Source organism: Agelaius phoeniceus, chromosome 2 (genome assembly GCF_051311805.1).
Source record: "Agelaius phoeniceus isolate bAgePho1 chromosome 2, bAgePho1.hap1, whole genome shotgun sequence".
Taxonomy (NCBI): domain Eukaryota; kingdom Metazoa; phylum Chordata; class Aves; order Passeriformes; family Icteridae; genus Agelaius; species Agelaius phoeniceus.
In genome coordinates, this window is record NC_135266.1 from 60670700 (window position 1) to 60692096 (window position 21397).

At 43.0% G+C, this 21397-nt stretch overlaps 2 protein-coding genes across 9 annotated transcripts in view; one reads left to right on the forward strand and one right to left on the reverse strand.

Annotated features, from left to right (window-relative positions):
- Window positions 1-3175: 3175 nt before the first annotated feature.
- On the reverse strand, window positions 3176-20847 carry MTRF1 (mitochondrial translation release factor 1). Of its 7 annotated transcripts, none has more exons than XM_077173656.1 (10): window positions 20719-20847; window positions 13297-13755; window positions 10727-10818; window positions 9825-9906; window positions 9507-9614; window positions 9245-9417; window positions 7958-8075; window positions 6675-6811; window positions 5007-5105; window positions 3176-3400 (listed from the first exon to the last, which is right to left on the reverse strand). In XM_077173656.1, the coding sequence occupies exons 2-10, from the start codon at window positions 13730-13732 to the stop codon at window positions 3281-3283; spliced, it is 1365 nt and encodes a 454-aa protein (XP_077029771.1). In that variant the 5' UTR covers window positions 13733-13755; window positions 20719-20847; the 3' UTR covers window positions 3176-3280. The 7 variants fall into 7 exon arrangements, with proteins under 7 accessions (XP_077029771.1, XP_054509239.2, XP_077029768.1 ...); XM_054653264.2 differs by lacking the exon at window positions 20719-20847 and adding an exon at window positions 20045-20389; XM_077173653.1 differs by lacking the exon at window positions 20719-20847 and adding an exon at window positions 16552-19354.
- Window positions 20535-21397, forward strand: part of NAA16 (N-alpha-acetyltransferase 16, NatA auxiliary subunit) — a 61363-nt gene continuing 60500 nt past the window's right edge. The window contains exon 1 of one of the 2 annotated variants that reach the window (XR_008536034.2): window positions 20535-20794. Coding sequence is in view for 1 of the 2 variants with exons in the window: in XM_077173651.1 (XP_077029766.1) it covers window positions 20741-20794 (54 nt within the window). In the remaining variant the exon portion in view is untranslated. The remainder of the gene's footprint in view (window positions 20795-21397) is intronic. The other variant, XM_077173651.1, reaches the window with a different exon arrangement.

The window sequence follows — 21397 nt, forward strand, 5'->3', positions numbered from 1 at the left end:
TAAAATAGGTCTGTAAATATGGAAATGCTTCTTAAAAATAATACTTTATTATTATTACTTTTATTATTAATATTTTTATTTTATTTTGTGGCCACCAACAGAATATCTGAGTCCCTTCCTGTAGCACCTTAAGCAGTAACTGGAAGTTGGTTTATTCTGTCCATCAATTATGAGTAACAAAAACCTCGGGTTTAAATTTTTTATTTAAAAGTTTTTAACTGAGTTCAGGTTAAGATTTGTTGCAGTTACTGTTAGTAACATTCAAAATAAAGCTGAATATATGAGCTTTTTAATTATAACCCAAGTGTGATTCAGTATTTCATATATTTGCTGGCCTTAGGAACAATGAGCAGTGCTCTGAGAGTCAGATACACACTCGATGACTCACTGAAAGCAATTGAGGCGAGGTACCCAGGCTGCCCTCCTTTAGCAGAAGGGGAACATCCATCTCTGCACTGCCATGGAAGGGCTGCTGCTTCCAGGCACACACAGCTTTTGTCTGGCTTCCCTGCTGGCTGTGTGAGACCTCAGCAGAGAAATGAAAGAGGTCCAGGAACTATAATTCCTATCAATCAGCAGGAGCTGCAGAGTGGTGAAGCTGGTGCCTTGCACGAGCTGTGATGTGACAGCTGTGGGGAAGCCAGGCAGAGGGTGGTAGTTTGTGTTTGCTGTAACACTATTTGACAAGGAAGAGTGCAGGAGAAGGCCGTTTTGAGCAGAGGAACGTTCTCTTGCTCTGTTGTGCTGCTTGTTTCTTCCCAAGAAACTGTTTTCCCTTTTCTTCCCCATGCTTTGTTAGTGTAATTTTCCCTGCTACTGTTTTTGCTGCTGAAAGTCCTGACTGCTTGTAGGAACCAAAAAGCTCAAGCTGAAATATTCCATCCTGAAAACATCTCAGAAATAGCAGTGTTATGCTGCACACCCTTTCCTTAAGGACAAGTGCCAGGCCATGGTCAAACACAATCTCTCAGCTCTCAGCTCTTACATCCCAGAGAAAGGCTGTGGTGGAAGAGCTCAGAATAAAATATGGCTTCAAGTATTTTTTAAGTTTGGAGAAAACAAGTTCAAATAACGTGTTCTCAATGAGGAGAAGAAAATATATCTGGTTTTAGTAAAGCAGAGCATTGCAGGCAGTGGTCTCGAGTAGAAGTGTTTCCCTCTATCCCAGCTGCCATAGCTGTATTTGGCTGACATACACATGTATATGCAATTGCAGGAAAAGTTTAGAACAAAGACCCTTCAGGATCTCCTGGGCCAAGCTGGCAGAAGGGGCTCAGCTTCTAAATTTCAATACCTATATTCAGGACATCCAAAAAACTTAGTAAGAGGGGAGCTGCTGTCTGCTTTCCCTCTTCTCATCACTCTGCACAAAACCATCAACAAAAAAGGGCTACAGAAATTAATCAATTGCAAATATCCATAAGGTCCTGCAGAAATATCACTGTCTTTCTTCCAGTAAAAACATGAGGCTCATATTTTTAAGTGTTTCAATAATTTTTCAAAGTAAAGAACTTTATAGACACTAACTAATCCTGCAAGCAGAATCTTATTGTTCAAAATTTTTAGGAAGTATTTAAGAGAAACTTGGAAATGTTTGAGAGATAGAATTAATAAAATTAATTGGTGCATTTAATTGCATAATGGCAATAACATGGTAATTCAATAACCATGTTAGCTGGATATTCTCCTATTACAGCTGATAATATTAGTTATTGCCAGTCTGTTGGCACTGCAAGAAGTGTATGCTCAGTTGCAGATCTTTCTGGAGGGTTCTTTTTCTGGACTGCTTACTGAAAGAAGTCAAAGTCCAAATGAATCCTGAATTGCACAGCAGTAAGTTTTCTGATTGACTTGCAGAGCTACCAATTAAAAAAAAAAACAAAAAAACAACCAACCAATTCAACCAAAGCCCCAAAGCTTTTGTAATTAGTGTTGGAAGCAAGAGAGAAATTGTCAGACAAAGCTTGCTGATAAGAATACACAAAAGAATGGGAAAATAACTGCAGAATGGAGGAACTGAGTATAATTTTCCTGCTTTCTTCCTGTTAGAAATTCTATCTATTTTTCTTAATATAGCTGAACAATGTTACAATTGTTGCTATATATACAGTAATAAAAACTACACCCTTTAGAAGAACATTTTCTCACACTGCATCACTCCTGGTTACAAAATAAATATGCAAATATAAATCAACTACAAGGCATAATTTAAATTGCAGCAATGAACTGGTTCTTCCTGTGCAGAAGACAGTGCAGAGCAGCTTTCCAGCAGAACCTGGGACGAGCAGGATGAAAAGAAGATGCCATGATCTGGCAAGTGACGCCAGCTGAGCAGAGCACCAATCTTTGTGTCACCCTGAGCACAGAGCATTCCTGAGTCAGGCATACAAAGAGCGCCTGCTGGTGCTCAGTGCCTGCCAGCACCACACGTGTGCAGGGCAAAACATCAGCACCAGTCCTGCCAAAGCCAAGTGTGCCCTGGAGACACCTGGATCCGTCCCCTCAAGGACAGGCAAAGGCAGACATTCCCAAAGACAGGAGCTCAATTCCAGAGCTACCTGGTTTGTTGAAATGCATCTGCAGTATGAACTTGTTTTCTCTGCCAGGAGACAAGGAGCTGCCTGTTACCTCATAAACTTCATTGAAAAGCAGAGCACATACTTCTACACTGCAGCACATGGGCCAGTCCCACCAGAAGCTGACCCAAGAGTTCCTGGAAGAAATTTAACAGGTTTCTCTTATAACATTCCGGCCCTTTTTCACTCCCTTTGTTCTTAAATATTTACTCTAAAAAAAATAAAGCATCTTAATACAAAGTTATTTCTAAGGTACTAAATTTAGGAAGTTCACACACTAAGTGGAAACAAATAAATAGTATTCAGGAGGCAAGATTCTAAACTATGTTAGGGGAGCTCAGTTTCTTTCACCCAGAGAGGAACATCTCCCACCACCAAACAAAAAGTGCACTATGTGGTATTTATTCTGCTCCACCACCACAATTCTCTGTCTTTCCAGCTGCAACACTGTCAAGAGAAGGATCAGCTTAACAAAGCCCAGCTGCCAAGACAGGAGGAGTGTGCACACAGAACTCCAAGCTGATGTTTTTCTGCCAGAGCTGCTGCAATAAAAATTCAACCCACTTCTACCAAGATACAAAAAGAAAAGTATCACACCCTGAAAAACAGAGAAATAGATTTTAATCAACATATCATCTAACAAACACTTCTGTTTTATTTGATTACCAAACACAACAATTCTGTTTTAATTCTACTTGAGGTCTTCAGCCTCCTCCTTCTAAAGCCTGCAAATTTTCTAGATATTGGGTGACAGCCTCTATCTCTGCAAACTCCAGTAGTCTGTTGATTAGCTTATCCAGTGCTTCTTTCCCACTTAGAATTTCCTATGAAAAAAAAAAGCAGACAAAAGCATTACTGACTGTTCTTCAGCATTATTCTGAAACACCAACTACTCGAACCCCTGAAATGCACTTTGCCTGCAGTCCCTCCACTTGCTCATCCTTTCAGGTCCCTCCCATGTGAAAGCAGCAGTGGTGGACAGCAGCAGGATATCAGCTGCCTGCCTGTGCAAGGCACATGGATTCTGGCAGCAACAAAAGCAGCTACTGCCTTGGTTTCATGTAACCCATGCACCTACATTAAAATTCCCTGCAAGAACAATCAAGGATTGAAGAACCTCACTCAAATACTGTTGGCCACAGCAAGAGTGAGGCTGTTTTGCAAGCAAAGCTCAACTAACTTTTGCCAGGCACTTTATGGCTCCAGTTTCACTCAAGAAAGATCCAAACACTAAGGAACTGACTAACAAAAGCCACTTTTATGCAATCATGGAACTATTTCCTCTGCCATGGTATTCTGCATTCCATTAACTATGAACCATTCCATATTCAGTATGCCCTGTATTTACCCAGGACACCTGTGGGTACAGTTTGAAAAGTGCTGCTCCTTATGCAACAGCACTTACAGCAAACTGGATACCTAAGCCAAAATATCGAGGGATCACCCTAAACTTTGTTTTTCATAAATTTAATTTTAAAAAATCCATGATTAGGGTTTTTTTTCCCATTGTAAAAAACCGCCAATAAACAGAATCATAGAATGGCCTGGGTTGGAAGGTGCAGTAAAGATCACCCAGTTCCAAGCCCCCTGCTATGGGCAGGGACACCTTTCACTAGACCAGGTTGGTCAAAGCTCCATCCAACTCAGCCTTGAACACTTCCAGAGATGAGGCACCCACAGCTTTACTGGGCAACCTGCTCCAGGTGTCTCTCCACCTTCACAGTAAAGACATTTTTCCTAACATCTAATCTAAATATACCCTATTTTAGTTTGAAGCCATTCCCCCTTGTCATGCTCTTGTAAAAATCTCCTTCTTTCTTGTAGGCTCCCTTTGAGCACTGGAAGGCTGCAATTAGGTCACCCCAAAGCTTTCTCTTTTCCAGGTTGAACAATCAGTAAGACTCAAGCCATATGTAGATATTTACTTGGACACAAGATCTCAGATAATATTAAAATGAAAACATTCAATTTCAGTTTCTTTTAACTGTAGCTTGTGATGAAAACATAAAAGTTTTTCTCGTTCTTTACTTGAGCATTAGGAGGAGGAAAGAATGGCCTGACAAAACTAAAAAGTCCTTCCTGTCAGGTTTTTGGTTTGGATGTACTATGCTGCAAGAATCTCAAATGTCACTTGCCCAGTTTGGCCAAAGGACTCATGGATCTCATTGAGGACTACGTGCTTGGTCACTTTCCACTCACATAGTAGGAGAAAAACACACAGAGAAGTAGGCCAGTGAGCTACAACCTGTGCCAGTCATCTCTAAGACTACAAGAAGGCAGGAAAGAAAGTTTAAGCTTTCTAAATCTAGTGTTCTGTCAGAGCACAACTGGCTACATTCTTCATGTATATCTTAAGTTGTACTCACTAAGTTAATTTTTTCTTTTTATGATAAATGTGAGTATCTAAGTAGTCTCATAAGGAATCCTTACCTTGATATTGCGTGCATCATATGAGATCCTGTGGTCAGTCACTCTGTCCTGAGTGAAGTTGTAAGTACGAATTCTCTCTGACTGGGCTCTTGTTCCCAACTGCAGCAAAGCAGGAAAAAACAAAATCTGTTGTGTTTTAAAAAAAACAAATACTTCTCTAGAACAGGATGCTTAAAATAAACAGTGATGGATCAGCCTGTTCCAACTACCAGCCTAATGGTCACTGGCTGGGCATTACTGAATGGTACTGTCTGTGATTGTGTACACAAACCAAGTTTCTATATCCTCCAGCACATTTCTGTTCCCCTTCTGTAGCTGAAAGAACCACATCACTTTCAAAGGTCGTGTAAGGTACGACAGTCATTACTTCAAAAAATACACAAGTGGGGTTTTCTGGGGGGAGAGGGGGTTGTAGCTTCCACACAAAATAATGGAAATAGGCTCCATTAATAATGGAAGCAGCACAGTCAATGCGTGGCTGTTGGAAATTAGCAACAAAGGAGACAGATTAAGAGTAAGAAGTGAAGTTGCCCTCTAGTGGTGAAGTGTGAGAATGCAAGCAACAATTTTAACTTGAAGCAGAAACCCAAATGTAGCACTGTTGGGATTAAACACTTCACTAAACACTGTGGTCTGGTCTCCACTAAAATGGAGAATTAAATGTTAAAAAACTCTCAGAGAAGTGAATAGATGCCCGTTTCAGTGGGCTTTGGTGAAAATTTCATCTGCACTCAACATGTGTATTTTAGAACATGGAATTTCTTGAATAAATTCCAAAGCATTAGGAAAGGTAATTCACTTTTGCCTGATTTTCCACAACAGTCATATAAATAGAAATAGAAATCCTTTATGCAGCTTTGAAGGCTCTCAAACTGAAATGAATAACAAAGATAAATGGCTCACTGCTTACAATGATGGGATTCATAATCTGCAGGGACAATACACTTAAATGCAACATGAAATAAGTGACTAAGTAGCTGAGCTGGAAAATCTGGAGTACTAAGTAATTCTCTACTTCTGAAGCATTTTTACTCCAATAGATCACTGTTGTAGTTTGAACCACAAATGGGAAAATACTCAAAGAATGGGAAAAGAATGACAGGACATCTTGAGCAAAAAGCACACTTGGCAGCCTAACTTGAGGTAACTCTTCCAGAAGCGGTTTCTTCCTCAAAAGGTTACCTAAACTGTATCAAATAAGCTGCTACTTAATTGCACTGTGGCAGGATTGTTCATTTACTTGTTTCTCTCAAAACCTCTGTATGGCCTTAAAATAGTCTCCTTTAGAAACTTCTGAGAACTCCTGATCCTAGTTTCCATTGAATGTAACTTTTTACTGATGCTTGATTTGTGTAACTCTGGCCTTGATTGGGGCATTCAGTACATGATGTTGAATTTTCCCTTTTGAAAAATTTCAGCCAGTCTTTTGACCCTTTTTCCAGCCCAGTTGATGTCTCTTTTCGTTGCCTGAGAAGGCTACAGTACCACTGAACTGGGGTAAGTAAAGGCAGACTTACCATTCTGAAGTACAAGATTCTCCTCCCTTGTAAGCACCCCTAGTTTAGACACACACTCCCACTTGCTCTGTCCCCTCACCCAAAGACATCAGAAACAAATCTACAACACAACACAACACCCCCTCCAGATCTCAGGCACCACCTGCCTCACCTGCAGCTTCCTGGCACTCTGCTCCTGACTGAGCTGCTTCTCAAGGACCTGCTGGTAGAGCTTGGCTCTCAGTGTCCGCAGCGCGATTTCCTTGTTCAGCTGCTGCGAGCGCTCCTGCTGGCACTCCACTGCCAGTCCTGCACACAGCCATCCAAGAGCCCATTAGAACAGAGAACAAACAAGCTGAATTAATTCTAACACATTAGGCAAATGAAACCTACTGGAGTGCTGCTGGTTTGTAGGGCCTTTCAGCTGCAGGATAAAAAGTCATTTTAACACACTGGCTGGAACCATTAGTGCATTTTTAAACTTGTCACAGCTGCACTGGGGGGTTTTTGTTCTGTGCTACAGAAAAGTCAGGGATATTTTAAAATTTCATGAAGCAAACAAGTTTCTGACATTGCCTTAAGAAACTGGATTCACTCCAATTAGCTGCCATATGTTAAAAATGCAATTTGAACAGTCTACAAGAGGATGTTTAAAAGAGCATAACACAAGTTTTTAAAATCTTAGTCCAGATAAGCTCTTGGAGACTGGAAAATTCATTATTCTAGGAGAAAGGGGTGCCTAATAAACACTGGTGAGTCTTGAACTAAATTATGAAAAATGAGACAAAACAAGACCTTTAAGTCTTTAAAAGAAATGTGTAACTTTTCATTTGATTTCTGAATGAAAAAGGCCTATAGGGAACAGCTGTTTTCAGTCAATTTCCTGTGCCTAAAGTGATTCTGCATCTTACAGAGAGAAGTTCACTGAGTTTCAATAAAACAAATCCCAAAAAAGACAGAATGGTCCAGTCTACACTGTACCTTCCCATCAATATACATTTTCCCTTCTATCCAATATATGATAGCATTATCTAGTATTGAATGAAGATCTTTAAGCTTTCTTTTAAATCAGTCATGTAACAACACAGACTCCAGCTAGGCTAAGCATGCCCTTGCTTGCCAGTGGCCATTACTGCTGAAGGTAAAGAGCACATATGCAAATTATTTACATCTTCTACCCCATTCCTGTCACCCTCCATTTGTTCTTTCATCCTTCAAAGACAGTTTATTCATTCAACACTCCCTCTAAAGACAGAACTGGCATAATCACTGTGCCCCTGGTACACAGCTCCTGTCTCACACTGTCTGGCTACAAGAGGGACAGAACCAGAAGGGGCTACTTCTCCTTTCTTGGTATAAGGCCCAGCCCTACAAGAGACAACCTGCAGGACACAAGCTTCCTTTTCAAGATACAGATTTAGTGTGATTAAAAGTGCAAAGTACAGCCAGACTTACCTGTAGGAAGGTGCACAATCCTCACAGCACTATCAGTTTTGTTAACGTGTTGCCCTCCTGCTCCTTTGGCTCTGAACGTATCTATACGCAGATCTTTGGGATCCACTTTAACATCAACCTAGAAGCAAAGAAAATTACTACTTCCTGTTCATTCTAAAAATATTTGGATGTCAGTGACACTGATTAATAAGAAATCACTTCTCAAAAAATGGCTCCTTTACAACTGTTCCTAAGTACCAGTCATAATCATTATAATTCTAAAAATGCAGTGTCAAGTATTTCTGAAAAGCAAATGATGCCTTAAAGATTTCACTTAGTTTTTCAAACTCTTACTCCAGACCCTTCACAAAACAAGGTATGTGTGTGTGTCAAACAAAACACAATCACTGTTTTGCAAAACCACTAGCTTTGGCAGAGAGGCTAAGAAATAAGCAAATATTTAAAAACCACGTCTAAACAGCAGTGCAAGGATCTTGTTCATGAGTCAAGCCTGAATGATTCTTGCAACAGTACTTAGAATCATCTGAGAAGAAAACAGGCATATCCAGATCTATTCAAGTAAGGACTGCCACACTGGAAATAGGAGTCCATGATGACCTGGACCATAGTTTGAGCTCAGTGGATGGGAAAGGAACAATCAGATCTGATCAATGTTGCAAGGAAAGTATTATGAAGAAGCAGGAGAAGGTGCAGAAAAAGCCTACAGGATCTGGTTTTGTTTTTTTTTTTTGTGTAAATTCATGGTCTAAGTGAGAACTGTCCGTATCAGTGCAATCTCAGACAGACTAGCCAACACACTCATTCACATTCAAAGGAGACTGTCTTTGATTTACCAGAGAAGGACACCAATAATTTAAATGAAACAAAAAACTCAAAAGGATGTACAGAATCACATTACTATGCAACACTGAGTATTTTCTTGGATATATTCTGTGTCTTAGTACATGATGTAACTTAAAATGGGCTTACTCATAGCAGTGAGTCTTGTCAGTGTTGGGGCTGGAACACTTAATGAAATGATCACTCATTTACATGCCATTTCAGGCAACATCAAATCCCTGCCAAGTTGCTTCTGATGATCCATTTATACATGTAAGGTACAGAGCCAAGGACTATCATCCCCCAGAGTAAAAGCACTTGTGTTTCATTTGCTGGGACTTGCATGAAGCACTTGCTTATCAGTGAAATCCCCAAAACAGTAACATGCTTTTAAATAACACCCACTCCAATACCAAAATGGGTGAGCAGGGGTTCAGCACCACCTTAGCAAACCAATGAACAGTTTACCTCCTCTGGCTGAGGGAGGACAATGACTGACATTGTCCCAGTGTGAATACGCTGCATTCTTGATGACATGCCCGTCTCAGGGATTCGCTGGACTCGGTGAGTCCCTCCTTCATATTTCAGATGCCTGTAGACATTCTCTCCTGAAATATGAGCAGCAGCATGATGCAAACCTCCTGGAGAGACAAACAGTGTGTGACAAATACAGCAGAGAAACACTGCTTTCCAATTCCATTGTCTTGGAATCTCTGAAGAACTGCTGTACCTATCTCAGCTGGGGTATAGTTCACGATGTCAAAGGTCCAACGTTTGTAGTCAGCATAGCTCTGGTACATGTCAAACATTTCTTTAGTGAACTGTTGGCAGATGTCCCCTAAAAATCAAAAAGCATTACCACATAAACAGCACATTTTAGATTTATCTGCAACTCTAACCCCATTCATTAGGCAGGTTAATGCTCATCTTTAGAAAGTATTGCTGTATGCCAGTAAAGTATAAAAAAAGCATTAAGAATAACACATAAGAGGTTTAATGGAGTTGGATGGAGGTTGGAAGTAATCTTCACTGTAGGGGCTTTGCTGACCTCCAGTTGTTCTGCCAGCTGTCACTTCTAATATGACAGGACTTGTATCATATTTTTCCTTTGGCACTAGAAGCTGGAAAAGCTGAAAAAAAAAAAAAGAATGCCATTATCTCTGTCATGACCCTGGATCTTCGCTTAATCAAATTTACAGCCAGACTTCACAATTGCCACAGCCTGAGCACACACAACCACTGACTTCCTTTGACAAGGAAGTTAAGTAGGACTAAAAACTGTCCAATGACCATTGCAACTCAGTGCAGTCAGTGTGGAAATGCAACATGCTAGTGCATTCACATGAAAGCTAGCTGATAGTCCAGTCCTGCCAAGTCAGGTACCAGGTCACCCACCCCAGCCCCAGCTACCTATGAAGACAAAGTTATTAGCTAACCCAGTCAATCTTTACATTAATCTTATTTCTCAGAAAGTCACATTTCATATTATTTTAGTCTGAGTATAGAAATGAGCCCAAACACAGTGGTCTCCACTGAATTGTTTCAACTTCTTTGCTTTTATTTTCCCCACTCATGGGATGCTGTCAGCTGAAGAGAAAATGAAGGATTGTAAGTTCCAATCAGAAATCCCTCAAGAGTGCATGCTCCACTGCCACAAACAGTTACTAGGATGTTATGTCAAATCTCAGTAGCACAGACTCACCACTTTTTTAATCCCCTTCAGCATTTGCAGACAGACAAGCAAGAGAAATTACTCAATCATCTCCTAAGACACAATTGTCACTAACAAGCTTATTAATAATTAATGTTGCCACTTCTTTTCAGGGAGAATACAAAAGCTGGACTTCTGTTTCATTAAACTCAAGTGTCAGAATCTATTAGTAAGATCATAGAGGAAAGGTTTTCTGACATCTTTATTTACAAAGCTGTGAAATTTTACCTCAGGCTCACCTTTCTGCACAACATGTTCATTTTTTTATCCAGGCTTTCCTTCTCTTCTAAGGCAAGCTCGAGAAGTTGTTTCTCATCTCTGCTGTCTAGTTCTAAATTCGAACAACAGGAACAGATGTTAGCCAATCTCACCAAGAGCAAACTATAACACAGCTGTCCAAAGACATGCACTGCAGCACAGAGAAGCTTGTAGAGTTTTGCCAGCATAAAATACTCAAATAAGAGCAGCCCAAGCTAGGATGCACATTGCTAACTCAGTGATCATATTTTCCAGGTGTACTAGAAGGAGAAGCAGATATTTTACCTTAACCATCCCACATTTTAGAGCTTACTAACAAACTACAACACATTCTCAAGTAAAGCTCACAGAAGCTCCAAGCCTTTTCTGCTATGGAGGCTCCAGCTTACAGTAATAAAAATTTTTGATCAGTTAGAATAGATTATACACTAAGTAGAAACTTGAAGACAGGAGTCAAGTGAAAAACCTGTCACTGCTAAAACAGGGAACCCCCTCTCCTTTTCATCTTTCTTTCCACTTTTCTACTCATCAGAAAGTGAAACAATTCAACTCACTGAAATTAAAAAGCAAGTCTGGTTGAATAAGTGCACGTTTTTACCATGCCAAGTTGAACTAGATTTAAATTACAACTGGACAATTACCAACACAAATGAGGAGGGAATGGCTGAAGCCAGCTTTGAGCAATTGGGAGTAAGAATGGGGGAACAAAGCAATAAAGAGAAGGTGAAAACTTTCTGCCTTTTGGCCAGCATGGAAACCATAGGTTTGTCTCAGATGCAGCATAAAACTGGACTCATTTGCTGCTAGCTGGTCCAAAAAGTATTGATCAGATAAACAATATCAAATTAACTGCTGTCAGCAGAGATGGTCTGGTGGTGACCAATGAGCTTAAGGTTCAAAGGATTGGTATCCCATTCCTACCTCCCTTCAAAACAGAATTCACTTAACCTACCTCGTGACTCACACCACCAGAGGGAAACTGGGAAATATTTTTCTGCTTCACTGAGTGTTGCAAATATAAAATCCTACATCAATTGTCAGGAATTCAGGTAGTAGAGAGAAGAGGGTCAGTTAGGGAGCTAAGTGGAAAACAGTGAATAGCCAAATGAAGGGGACATCTGTGTTTTAACTTGGCCACAAGATAAACGGTACAGACATTTATCATTTATACAGACAGAACAATTTGGCTCTATTTAATTAATTTATGGGCTGTAATTTTTTACCACTCTTTTCCCTTCTTTCAACTAGAACTCACTCCATCCCTCCACATCATAATTTATGGAATTAGAAAAATTCATTATATTCATTTGATTCAAAACCAGCCTTTCTAAGTTGAAATATGAATTTTCCAGAATTTTCTTAATACTTTTTGATTCTTTCAAGAGCATTTATTTTTCAACATTAAATTTTTGTACCTTGTCTCCTTCACTCATTCTCTTCTTTTCTCCAGTGAAGAGAATTAGAGAGGGTTGAGGATTAAAATATTTTAAATAACCATTTTTTTTCCAAAAGCACAAACATCTATTTATTATTAAAACTAAAGTATACAAATGTTTTATACCTCTTTCTAAATAAGTTACATTTACATCTTTTTTTCAGTATGTCTCTTACTGTTTTGTCCACACCCCTTGTCTCTCTCTGAAAAGCACCATGAACTTTTGTCTTCTTCCATTTACAGTGCTGGGTACTGATTTCTCCCATCCTTTGATTTTCCCCTCCTTCTCTGCTTTAATGCAAATCCCATTCTCTCCAGGTCAGTGTCTCCCTCTCTTGGCTTAATACTTGCCACTGTAGCAGAATGGATCCATTTTTTCCTTCCTACTGTGTGCACCTCCTCACACTTGTAACAATGCTGGGTTTTTCCCCAAATGTTGCACCATTACTTATTTAATAAATTCTTTTATTTATTCCCTCTGTACTTTCTTTTTGGTACAAAAACCAGGTACAATTTTTAATTCTCTTTTATCATTTCTACTGTAGCAAACTATCGAAAAACAGCAGCTTCTTAAACCATCCTGTTTATTCCTTAAAGGACTCCCCAAATATTTTCAAAGAAATATTAGCTTTTGCCATTTAAATTGGAAGCTGACAACTCAGAGCCTAATGAAAGTTCATGTCATTTGCTCAATAAATATCACTGAACAGGTCAGGTGGAATATCATTTTAAATAACACGGCGGAAGTCTGCATCTATCAAAGGTTTTAGCCTCACTAATTTTTTTCCTTCAGTTCAACCAAAAAATAACCTCAAAATGAACACTTCCCAACTATTTCTGTTAGATGGATATCCCTGAGGTTCCAGACAATCCCTACTCTCCCAAAATTATCATAATAAGACCTCAAACTAAAATGAGGCAAGACGAAAACCAGAAGGATGTGGCTGGATGCAGAAAGCCCTTGCAACACTCGAGTTCCTGGAAGCAGGGGGGACCAGGGAGTGTTCCAGGTCTGGCTGAACTTACTCACAAGCTTTCCTCAAAGGCTAGGCAATGAAATTTATCCCAAGCACAGCTGCTGTTCTGAAGCAAGCAAGTAGATGTGTTCTCCTTTACCTGTGCACATCGCTTCTAACTCCTGAACTTCTCTTTCAGCCTCTTTGATTTCTTGAAACGCAGCTGCAATGGGGGACAGATTGGCACATCTTCTCCTCAGGGTTCTTTGCTCAAAGTCATTTAATGAGTGTGCACTTAACTGATGACTAACCTGCTGGTATTCCTTGCTGAGAGACTCCAGATACTTCTGCACAGCCTCATTCTTCCACAAAGCTTGAGAATCCTGATGGTTTTTCCTGTGCCAACTGTTAAAAGACAGAGTGAATCTAGCTGTGTCCAATAAAGGCTTTGGCCTCCAAAATCCATGGCTGTGCAGTCCCACCATGCAGCCTATCTTCTTTGCAACAGGAGGGAGAAGACAGCTGTCAAGTTGGCTGTGACAGCAGCAACTGGCAAGCAGGCTCTTGAAACGGCAGACCTTTTGGAGAGGTTTCATTTTGTTTCTTATTTTTCCACCTCCTGAAATTAAAAGTACACAGTATATTGGCCAGTGTTGTTATCTAGAAAAAGAAAGCATTCTATTAAAAAAAAAAAAAACACAACAAACAAACATAGGGATGGTATCAAGGCCATATCCTGGTTTGATTATACCGACACAAATACAACTGTCATGGACAAAACTATTCCTGTTTTAGTCCCAGTTTAAACCAGAAGCTCTTATCACTATAATTGTGACTGACTGAGGGTTGGAAAAAGTCTTTTCTCCCCCCCTCCTCAAACAGTTTATTTATACTATGGAAAAGCTCCTGTGGATGAGGCTTTACAGACAGTAGCTTCATTTTGCCATATGTCTCATCAGAAAAATCCAACCATTTCATGCCTTACTGATGAAAGAAAAATGCTGCTGAGAAGGCAAATCAATACTAGAGGTAAAGAATTCTATCCAGAGAATGTAATAAATGTCCAGAATTATGTGTCAAATTATATCCACTACCATAAAAGGAGGACATTAGTAGATGACCACACAACAGATCAGTCAATAGGACTTCAATGTACTTACAAAAAATCACTCACTCATAAGAGAAGTGAGTGAACTGGAGAAGAAGACGACAGGAGAAGACAGAACTTCTTTATGTGCTTTATGTCCCCCGCATACTCCTTACTGTGATATATTTACACTTAACCAACATAATATTTTCCATCCAAAAAAGTGAGTAAGAAGCAGGTACTCTGAAATACAACTCCTGCATTTTTCTGATACATTTGGCCTACAGTTTTATAGAACCCAGACTCCCCTTAGCATTACTGCTGCTCTATGAAAGATCATTTCCTCTTCACTTTATATCATCAACATTGCAAACTATGTTATGAATTACTACTGTGCTCTAAAATTTTATATTGGAGTGCAAGGCTCTGCCAGGAAAACTACATTGAGATCACACTTATTCTAGGGCTACTCACACAGAAAAGGTTTAACATACAAAGAAGCATTCCTAGTAACCCTGCCAGTGCCACAGTCCCATCTGTCCACTGATTTTTACAAAAATGTGGATTCGGACAAAATAAGAGCATGAATCTTTTTGCAACAAGATCTCCTGGAAACACACGTTTCAGTTTCCTGACAAAATTATTTTTTACTCATCAGTGACAAGACCTTCTGTGCATCTTCATGCATTTTACTAACAAATTACTGTGACACTCTAAATGCTCAACTCGCCTGTTATTCTCACCTATTTACTGTCATCCATTTGTCCACAATGAAGAAAGAGCAATATGCAGTAGGACCAGAAGTACTGCATCCTGTCTGAATGCTTGTTTTACTACCTACAGAAGGAGGCAAGGACGTTTATTCTACTTCTGTACCCTTCCCAGATTCTCCAGCCAGCAGGTGCTATTGAATTCACAGCAGCAATCTCAAGACTGCTTTAACATACAGAAAGCAAATTATAGCCCTCCTGGAGTGCTATAGTGACTAAAACCAGCACTTGCAGCAGAGGGATCCTGTTCCCTTCACCAGGAGCACAGCAAAAGGCACAAATCAGGCTCATCATCCATGATCCTGGATTTCAGCATGAGTGGACTCAGTTCCAAAAGACCTAATTCTGCTGATGAATATGGACTTGCTCCAGATCAGCACAGCCCATTGTTGTTTGGCTAAGTGCTGATCATCGTCAACTCAATTTTAAAACATTAATGTTATATTTTATTTTAATTAGTTAATTAAACATATTAATTATTAATTACAACCATCTAGCTAATTTTTACTGGTGTAGTTAAAAAGCAATGCACTCAAATAATGACACATTTGTTGTATTGCTTTGCCTGAGCTCTCAGAAATTATATTTTTGGGTTTAAAAGAAAAAAAAAGTAATAAATTAACACAGACCTTCAAGGAAGTCAGAAGTTTAATAAATAAAAAAAGGTATCTCCTTCTCAGAGTGGGGCTGCCACACCTTATTTGCATAAAAATAAACAGACATATAACTTTTACAGAGCTATAAGCATTAGATGACCTATTAAATGATCTCCAAACCAGATTTTAATAACTTTTAAATGTGATTAAAACGACCTCGTGCACGCCACAAATCAAAAACCAATAAGCGAAAGTGACAACTGTAATTGTCCAATTAAAATAATAATTTTAAAAAATAATTTCAAGACAGGAAAGAGCTCTCAATCTTGCGAACTCTTTCAGATGTTATAAAATGCATTGCTAACAACCAAAGATGCGACAGGCGCCATGCAGCAGCACTCGGGCACACACGGATTCGCAGGTGCACGGCAGGAGGAGGCACTGCAAGGCTCACCGACCGGATCAGGAACAGCTCGGGCCCCGGGAGCGCCTCCCACACACCTCTGCCTCCCACCACGGCCACCCCAGCAAAGCCCCGACAGCCGCGCAGGGAGCGCCCCGGCAGCCCGGCTCCGCTGCGGGGCTCACGGGGCAGCGACAGGCAGGAGCGGGCAGGGAGAGGCGGCAGGAGCGGGCACGGAAAGGAGGCAGGAGCGGGCAGCGAGAGGCGGCAGGGGCGGACAGGGAAAGGAGGCAGGAGAGGGCACGGAAAGGAGGCAGGAGCGGGCACGGAAAGGAGGCAGGAGCGGGCACGGAAAGGAGGCAGGAGCGGGCACGGAAAGGAGGCAGCGGAGGGCAGCGAGAGGCGGCAGGAGCGGGCGGCGAGAGGCGGAAGGAGCGGGCACGGAAAGGAGGCAGAGGCGGGCAGCGAGAGGCGCCAGGGGCGGGCAGCAGAGGCAGGCTCACCGGCGGGGCGGGGGCCGCGCTGCCCCCGGTACCCGCGGCGGGGCTCGGGCACTCACCGTCCGCACGCCCCGACACCGCTGGGATCGCGGCCCGGCCCGCGGGCCCACGGGAAGTGCGGCGGGCGCGCTCCCAGTCCCAGCATGCCTGCGGGAAAACGCGCTTCCCGTCCCCCCGCCGCCACCGGCACCGCGCCTGAGCCACGCCGGCGGCAAAGGCAGCCTCCGCCTTGCGAATCTGGTTAGTTACAGATAAATTTCAGAGAAATCTGAATAAAATAACATTAAGCTCCACTTTGTGTCAGAGCTCACTATTCAATTCTATTTAAAATGAATTATTACAGGTCTACTTAAGGCAAGCAAAATATTAATAATAATTACCATTCTGCTTATGACTATGCTAGTTAGCTGCAGCTTCCTCATAAAGTATGCTTTAAAACATACTATGTATGTGGACATTTTAAAAGCTATTATTAAACACTATACCACTACCTCCCCAATAAAAATTTTTAAAATACTTAAGCAATGTTTTTTAATACCTATAATCACCAAAATACCTTTCTTCTCAGCTACTGTCATTCTACAAAATAATAATAAAAAAAAAAAAGTAAAATTTTTGTATTTAGGATGTAAACCATTCCTGGGATTTGGCATGGTAAATGTTCCAAAAGACTGAAAACAGGACAAATCAACGGGTAGGATTTGGATCAAAGCTCAGTGCCTGAATGACAACCAATCACTTGTCCTCCAGGCATGAGGACAGGTTCTGGCTCTGCTCTACCAGTGGGTACAGGAGGCAAGGCAGACAGATGGACAACCACTTCCAGAGAACAAGACCCACCCCAGAGTTGGTCCACAGGAAGGGCTACAGGAAACAGCACCCTGAAATCTTCCCCAGGCCTTAGCCCACACTGATGTGCCCTTAGAGATGCCATCAGCCAGACACCGTTCCCATTACACCTCACTCGTCTTCCACTATGACTTCTGGGACTTAGTGAAATGAAATAATAAAATTGTACTTGCATTGGTACTCTAAATATGCAATTGATACTTAAAAGTATTGGGAAGGTCCTCTCTGGGAAGACAATCAGGAACTTAACAACCTGAAACTGGCAGTAGTCCTCATGCTCCAAAACTGGCTTTAAAAAAAGAAGGTAGGCCAAGGAAAATCAAATCAATTTCTACTCCAGCCAGTAATGGTTATTGCATTGAATCCAATCCTCTGATTAAATATGATCATGTTCAGTTTTTATTATCCCTCGTGGGTGAATGTTGTAACTTAAGTGTGAAAATAGAGACTGTAACAAAGTCCTGCTCCCTCCCTACCAGGCAGCAAAGCACGCAGGGGCAACTCAGCCAAGACAAGGGCCGGACTCTGTGCAGCCAGCAGGGCTGCCAGGGACCATCCACCACAGGACCTGTCCACGCATCTCATACTCAAAACACGTAAGATACACTCTTTCCCTTAGTTTACCGTGTGCTTTTAGACTGCAGCATGGGAACTGAGTATGAAGGATGTGAAATCTGCTTCTACCCCTCTCACAGTTTGTTTTCATGCCTTAAAACCTGCATGGCTAGAGCAGCAGGTGCTGACAGTGACATTGGGTGCAGAAGGGAAGAGTCACAGCAGGAAGACAGCTGGGCTCTGGGGCTTCAGGATAGATACAGTGGTCCTGTACTTTAAAACCTGGCACTCTTAACCTGCCGATTTAGAAACTGGAGGCAAAGGGATGGCTCATCAGACAGAACAGGCTCCAGGCCTTGGCTTGAAGGCAGGTCCATGCCCACACGGGGGCCCTTCTTCGCCCAGGGGGCCCTAACTGGGTTTAGTGGTGTGCCAGCATCTCCCAGCAACTTCCACAGGAGCAAAGTGACACACTCGGCAAAAATAGCAAACTTGTTACAATGTATGTAACACTTCAATATTGTTCCCCCCTTTCAGCCCAAACAGTTCAGACTTCTGAAATCTTTCTGTCTGAAGGAAAAAATGGTGACAGAATCATACGCTTCTTGAATACAGTCCTGTTTAATAACAAAGCCTGTACAGAGAGCTTTGTTTTGCCCAGCACAGTGGGATTAAATGACAAGAAGTTTTCTTGACTGCGCTCCCAAACCTCACTTTCAGTTGGAGCTCTGCCTTCCCACAAAGCTCATTTCTTTGTTTATTCTCTCCCAGCTAGCCTACAAACGTTTCTATTATTGCCTCTCTGCTTTCCTTTTCTTGCTGCTTTTAACAGACTTTTAATATGGACACATCTAGATGCAGATCAAACCCCTGCCCCTTATTTGCAATTTGCCTACTTTCAGACAGCATTCTTTCCAGTGTTTGGACTATCAGGAAACAGAGACCTTTAGCTATGAAGAATAGCCTTATTGCTTCAGATCAAAGGTCCACCTAGCACAATATTTGTCTGATCGTTCTCCATGATGCATCAGTTTATCATTCAACCCAGCCAGAGGCCTTTTTGCCAAGACAGAAATTAGGGTTCATAGAGACGAGGCTTCAGCTGGTTGTCAGAAGTGCTGAAGACATGCCATGGTACAAACAGGCTCTGAAAATGATGCTGCAGGGCAAAGCCAAGGCTGCCATCCCTCTCAGTAATACTCCTGCCTTGTAAAAATTGGATACCAAGTGCAGCACTACTACAGCATATAGCAGAAAGAACAGTGAATTGGGTACTGCCTGTGGAAAACACACATACTGTGATCAGCAACCCTGCTGACTGACATCATTAGAAGCACACCAGCACAAAAAAGTGAGAAATAAACACAACAGAGATATTCCTTATGACAGACCATACATCTAGACAGATTAACAAAACCCTGCGGAAACCAACAACCATTCACAAAAACTGTCCAAGCTGATGGCTCAGCTATAAAGAACTATAGGAAAGCATATACTTTATGTTTTCATCTTTGCTATTTTCATCACAGAAAGTTTACTAAACATACCTTTTTTTTTTACTTATTAGTCTTCAAGTTATTAGGCTGACATGCAGGTTACTCTCTTCCAAGAAATTGCCTACTGTTTTGTTCCCTCTATTAGCTGGAAAGAAAAGCAGCTATCATGTCATCAGCTTCAGCAAGGCTCATGTCAAGTCAAGGACATGCTGCTTGGGATCTTCAGTCTCATAGCCATCTGCTTACCAAGTACCAAATAAAATACATTAAGTACACAGACTTTCTAATTGGCTCTTGTGAGTTACTGTTTCACACACACTTGCTTTACTGGGGATATCTATCATGTTCATCATCTGCGACTGTAGGTGGGTACCCATATCGTTACAGAACTAAGATACTTTGAAATAAATGCCAAAATATAATTAATATTTTTAAAAGTTAATTATGTAAACAAAAATTTTAATTGCAGTCGCCTAGTTTATTTTCCCTATAAGATGGCGTTTTTAATTGGTTATAACCTTGACAGTTTAACCAATTTTCCTTCTAAATAATGCCCTAGGCCATGCAGTTTTAGCACTCCTGGTTGTTGGTGGTTTTGGTCTGGTTTTGTTTTTAAGAATGATTTTTGGGAATAACAAGAAAAAAAAAAGACCTTAGACCTCCTTCGGTGAAGGAGCCAAGCGATGAAAAAACGCCGCTGTTCTGTGGACGCACGATGGTGTCGGGAAGTTTTACATAACCAACTGCTGAAAATGCCTTAGTGCGACGGGGGCCGTCCTCGCTCGCTCAAAGCCTGGCTGCCAAGTTTGCTGTTGTTTCCTTAAATACCAGCCAGGGCACTGCAAGCCCGCAGAGCCTCTCCGAGCCCCGCCGCCGACGGAGGCTGCGCTCCTTCCCAAGGCCGCCTCCCTCCCAGCCTTGCGGGCAGCCTAGCTCTCCGAAGCGGCCGTTTGAGCGCCGGGAGCGGAGCGTTTCAGCCGCCACTCCGGGAATCGCGCAGGGAATCACGGAGGGAATCCTCGCTCCCTGCCCTGGGGCCGGGCGGGCGGAGGGGGTGTCTGTGAGGGGGAGCGGCGCTGCGCCTGCGCCGAGGGGACCCCGGCGGCCATTTTGCAGCGTCAGGCGGGCGGCGAGGCGCCCCGGCAGCTGCGCAGAGGGGCCCAGGAGAGCCGGCGGGGAGGGCGGGCGGCGCAGGGCTATGAGTTAAAGTGCCGCCGCCGCCGCCCCGCCGAGTTCGGGCTTTTCCTCCCCGGCGTTCCCCCCTCCTCCCGTCCCTCGTACCGACAGCCGCCCCTCCCGGGCCGCCCCCACCCCCGCCAGCCGTGCCTGTCCCAGGGCCGCCCGCGCCATGCCGTCCGTGCCGCTGCCGCCCAAGGAGAGCAACCTCTTCAAGCGGATCCTGGTGAGCCACCAGCCCCGCTCCTCCTCCCGCCGCCGCTTCTCCCTCCTCTCCTCTTCCCTCTGGCTCGCCGGCCTCGCTCGGTGCCCTCCGGGTCACTTCGCCCGCCGCCGGAGTTGGCCCCGGCTGAGCGCACACGGATGCGGCGGCCGCGCTCGCCCGGGGGAGCCGGGCTGCCGTCGCCTCCTCGCCCCGGTTCGTCCCCGCTTCCTTCCTTCCTTTGTCTGGGGCCCGCCGAGCAGGCCGGGCGAGCCGCCCCTGCTCGTGTTGGCGGCCGGGAAGGGCTGGTGTGGCCCCCGGCCGGGGGAGGGCGGGAAGGAGGGAGGGAGCCAGGCGGGCTCCCCGGGCCGCCGAGCGCCTTCCTCCCGCCCGCCGCGGGGACTGCGGGGCGAGCCGGGGCCGCGCCGCCGCTGCCCTCCCTCCCCGCGCAGCGCGGAAGGAGGAGACCTCGAAGCACGGTGCGAGTGCAGCAGGGTTTGCTGTTGCTTGGTTGATTCCCATCTGTGCTTCATTTCCAGCGAGAGCTTCGGCTTTGGTGTAGGGACCGGGTTAAAAGTAGTTCGCTCGCTCAGCAGTTTTGAGTGTAGTTGAAGACGTGTGGTGGAA

Coding starts and splice junctions, on each gene's coding strand:
- MTRF1 (XM_077173656.1), bottom strand. CDS start 13,732: ATGAAACCTCTCCAAAAGGTCTGCCGTTTCAAGAGCCTGCTTGCCAGT. Junction 10,819..13,296: donor GTTAGAAGCGATGTGCACAG/GTAAAGGAGAAC, acceptor GTTCGAATTTAG/AACTAGACAGCAGAGATGAG. Junction 9,418..9,506: donor CTATACCCCAGCTGAGATAG/GTACAGCAGTTC, acceptor TTGTCTCTCCAG/GAGGTTTGCATCATGCTGCT.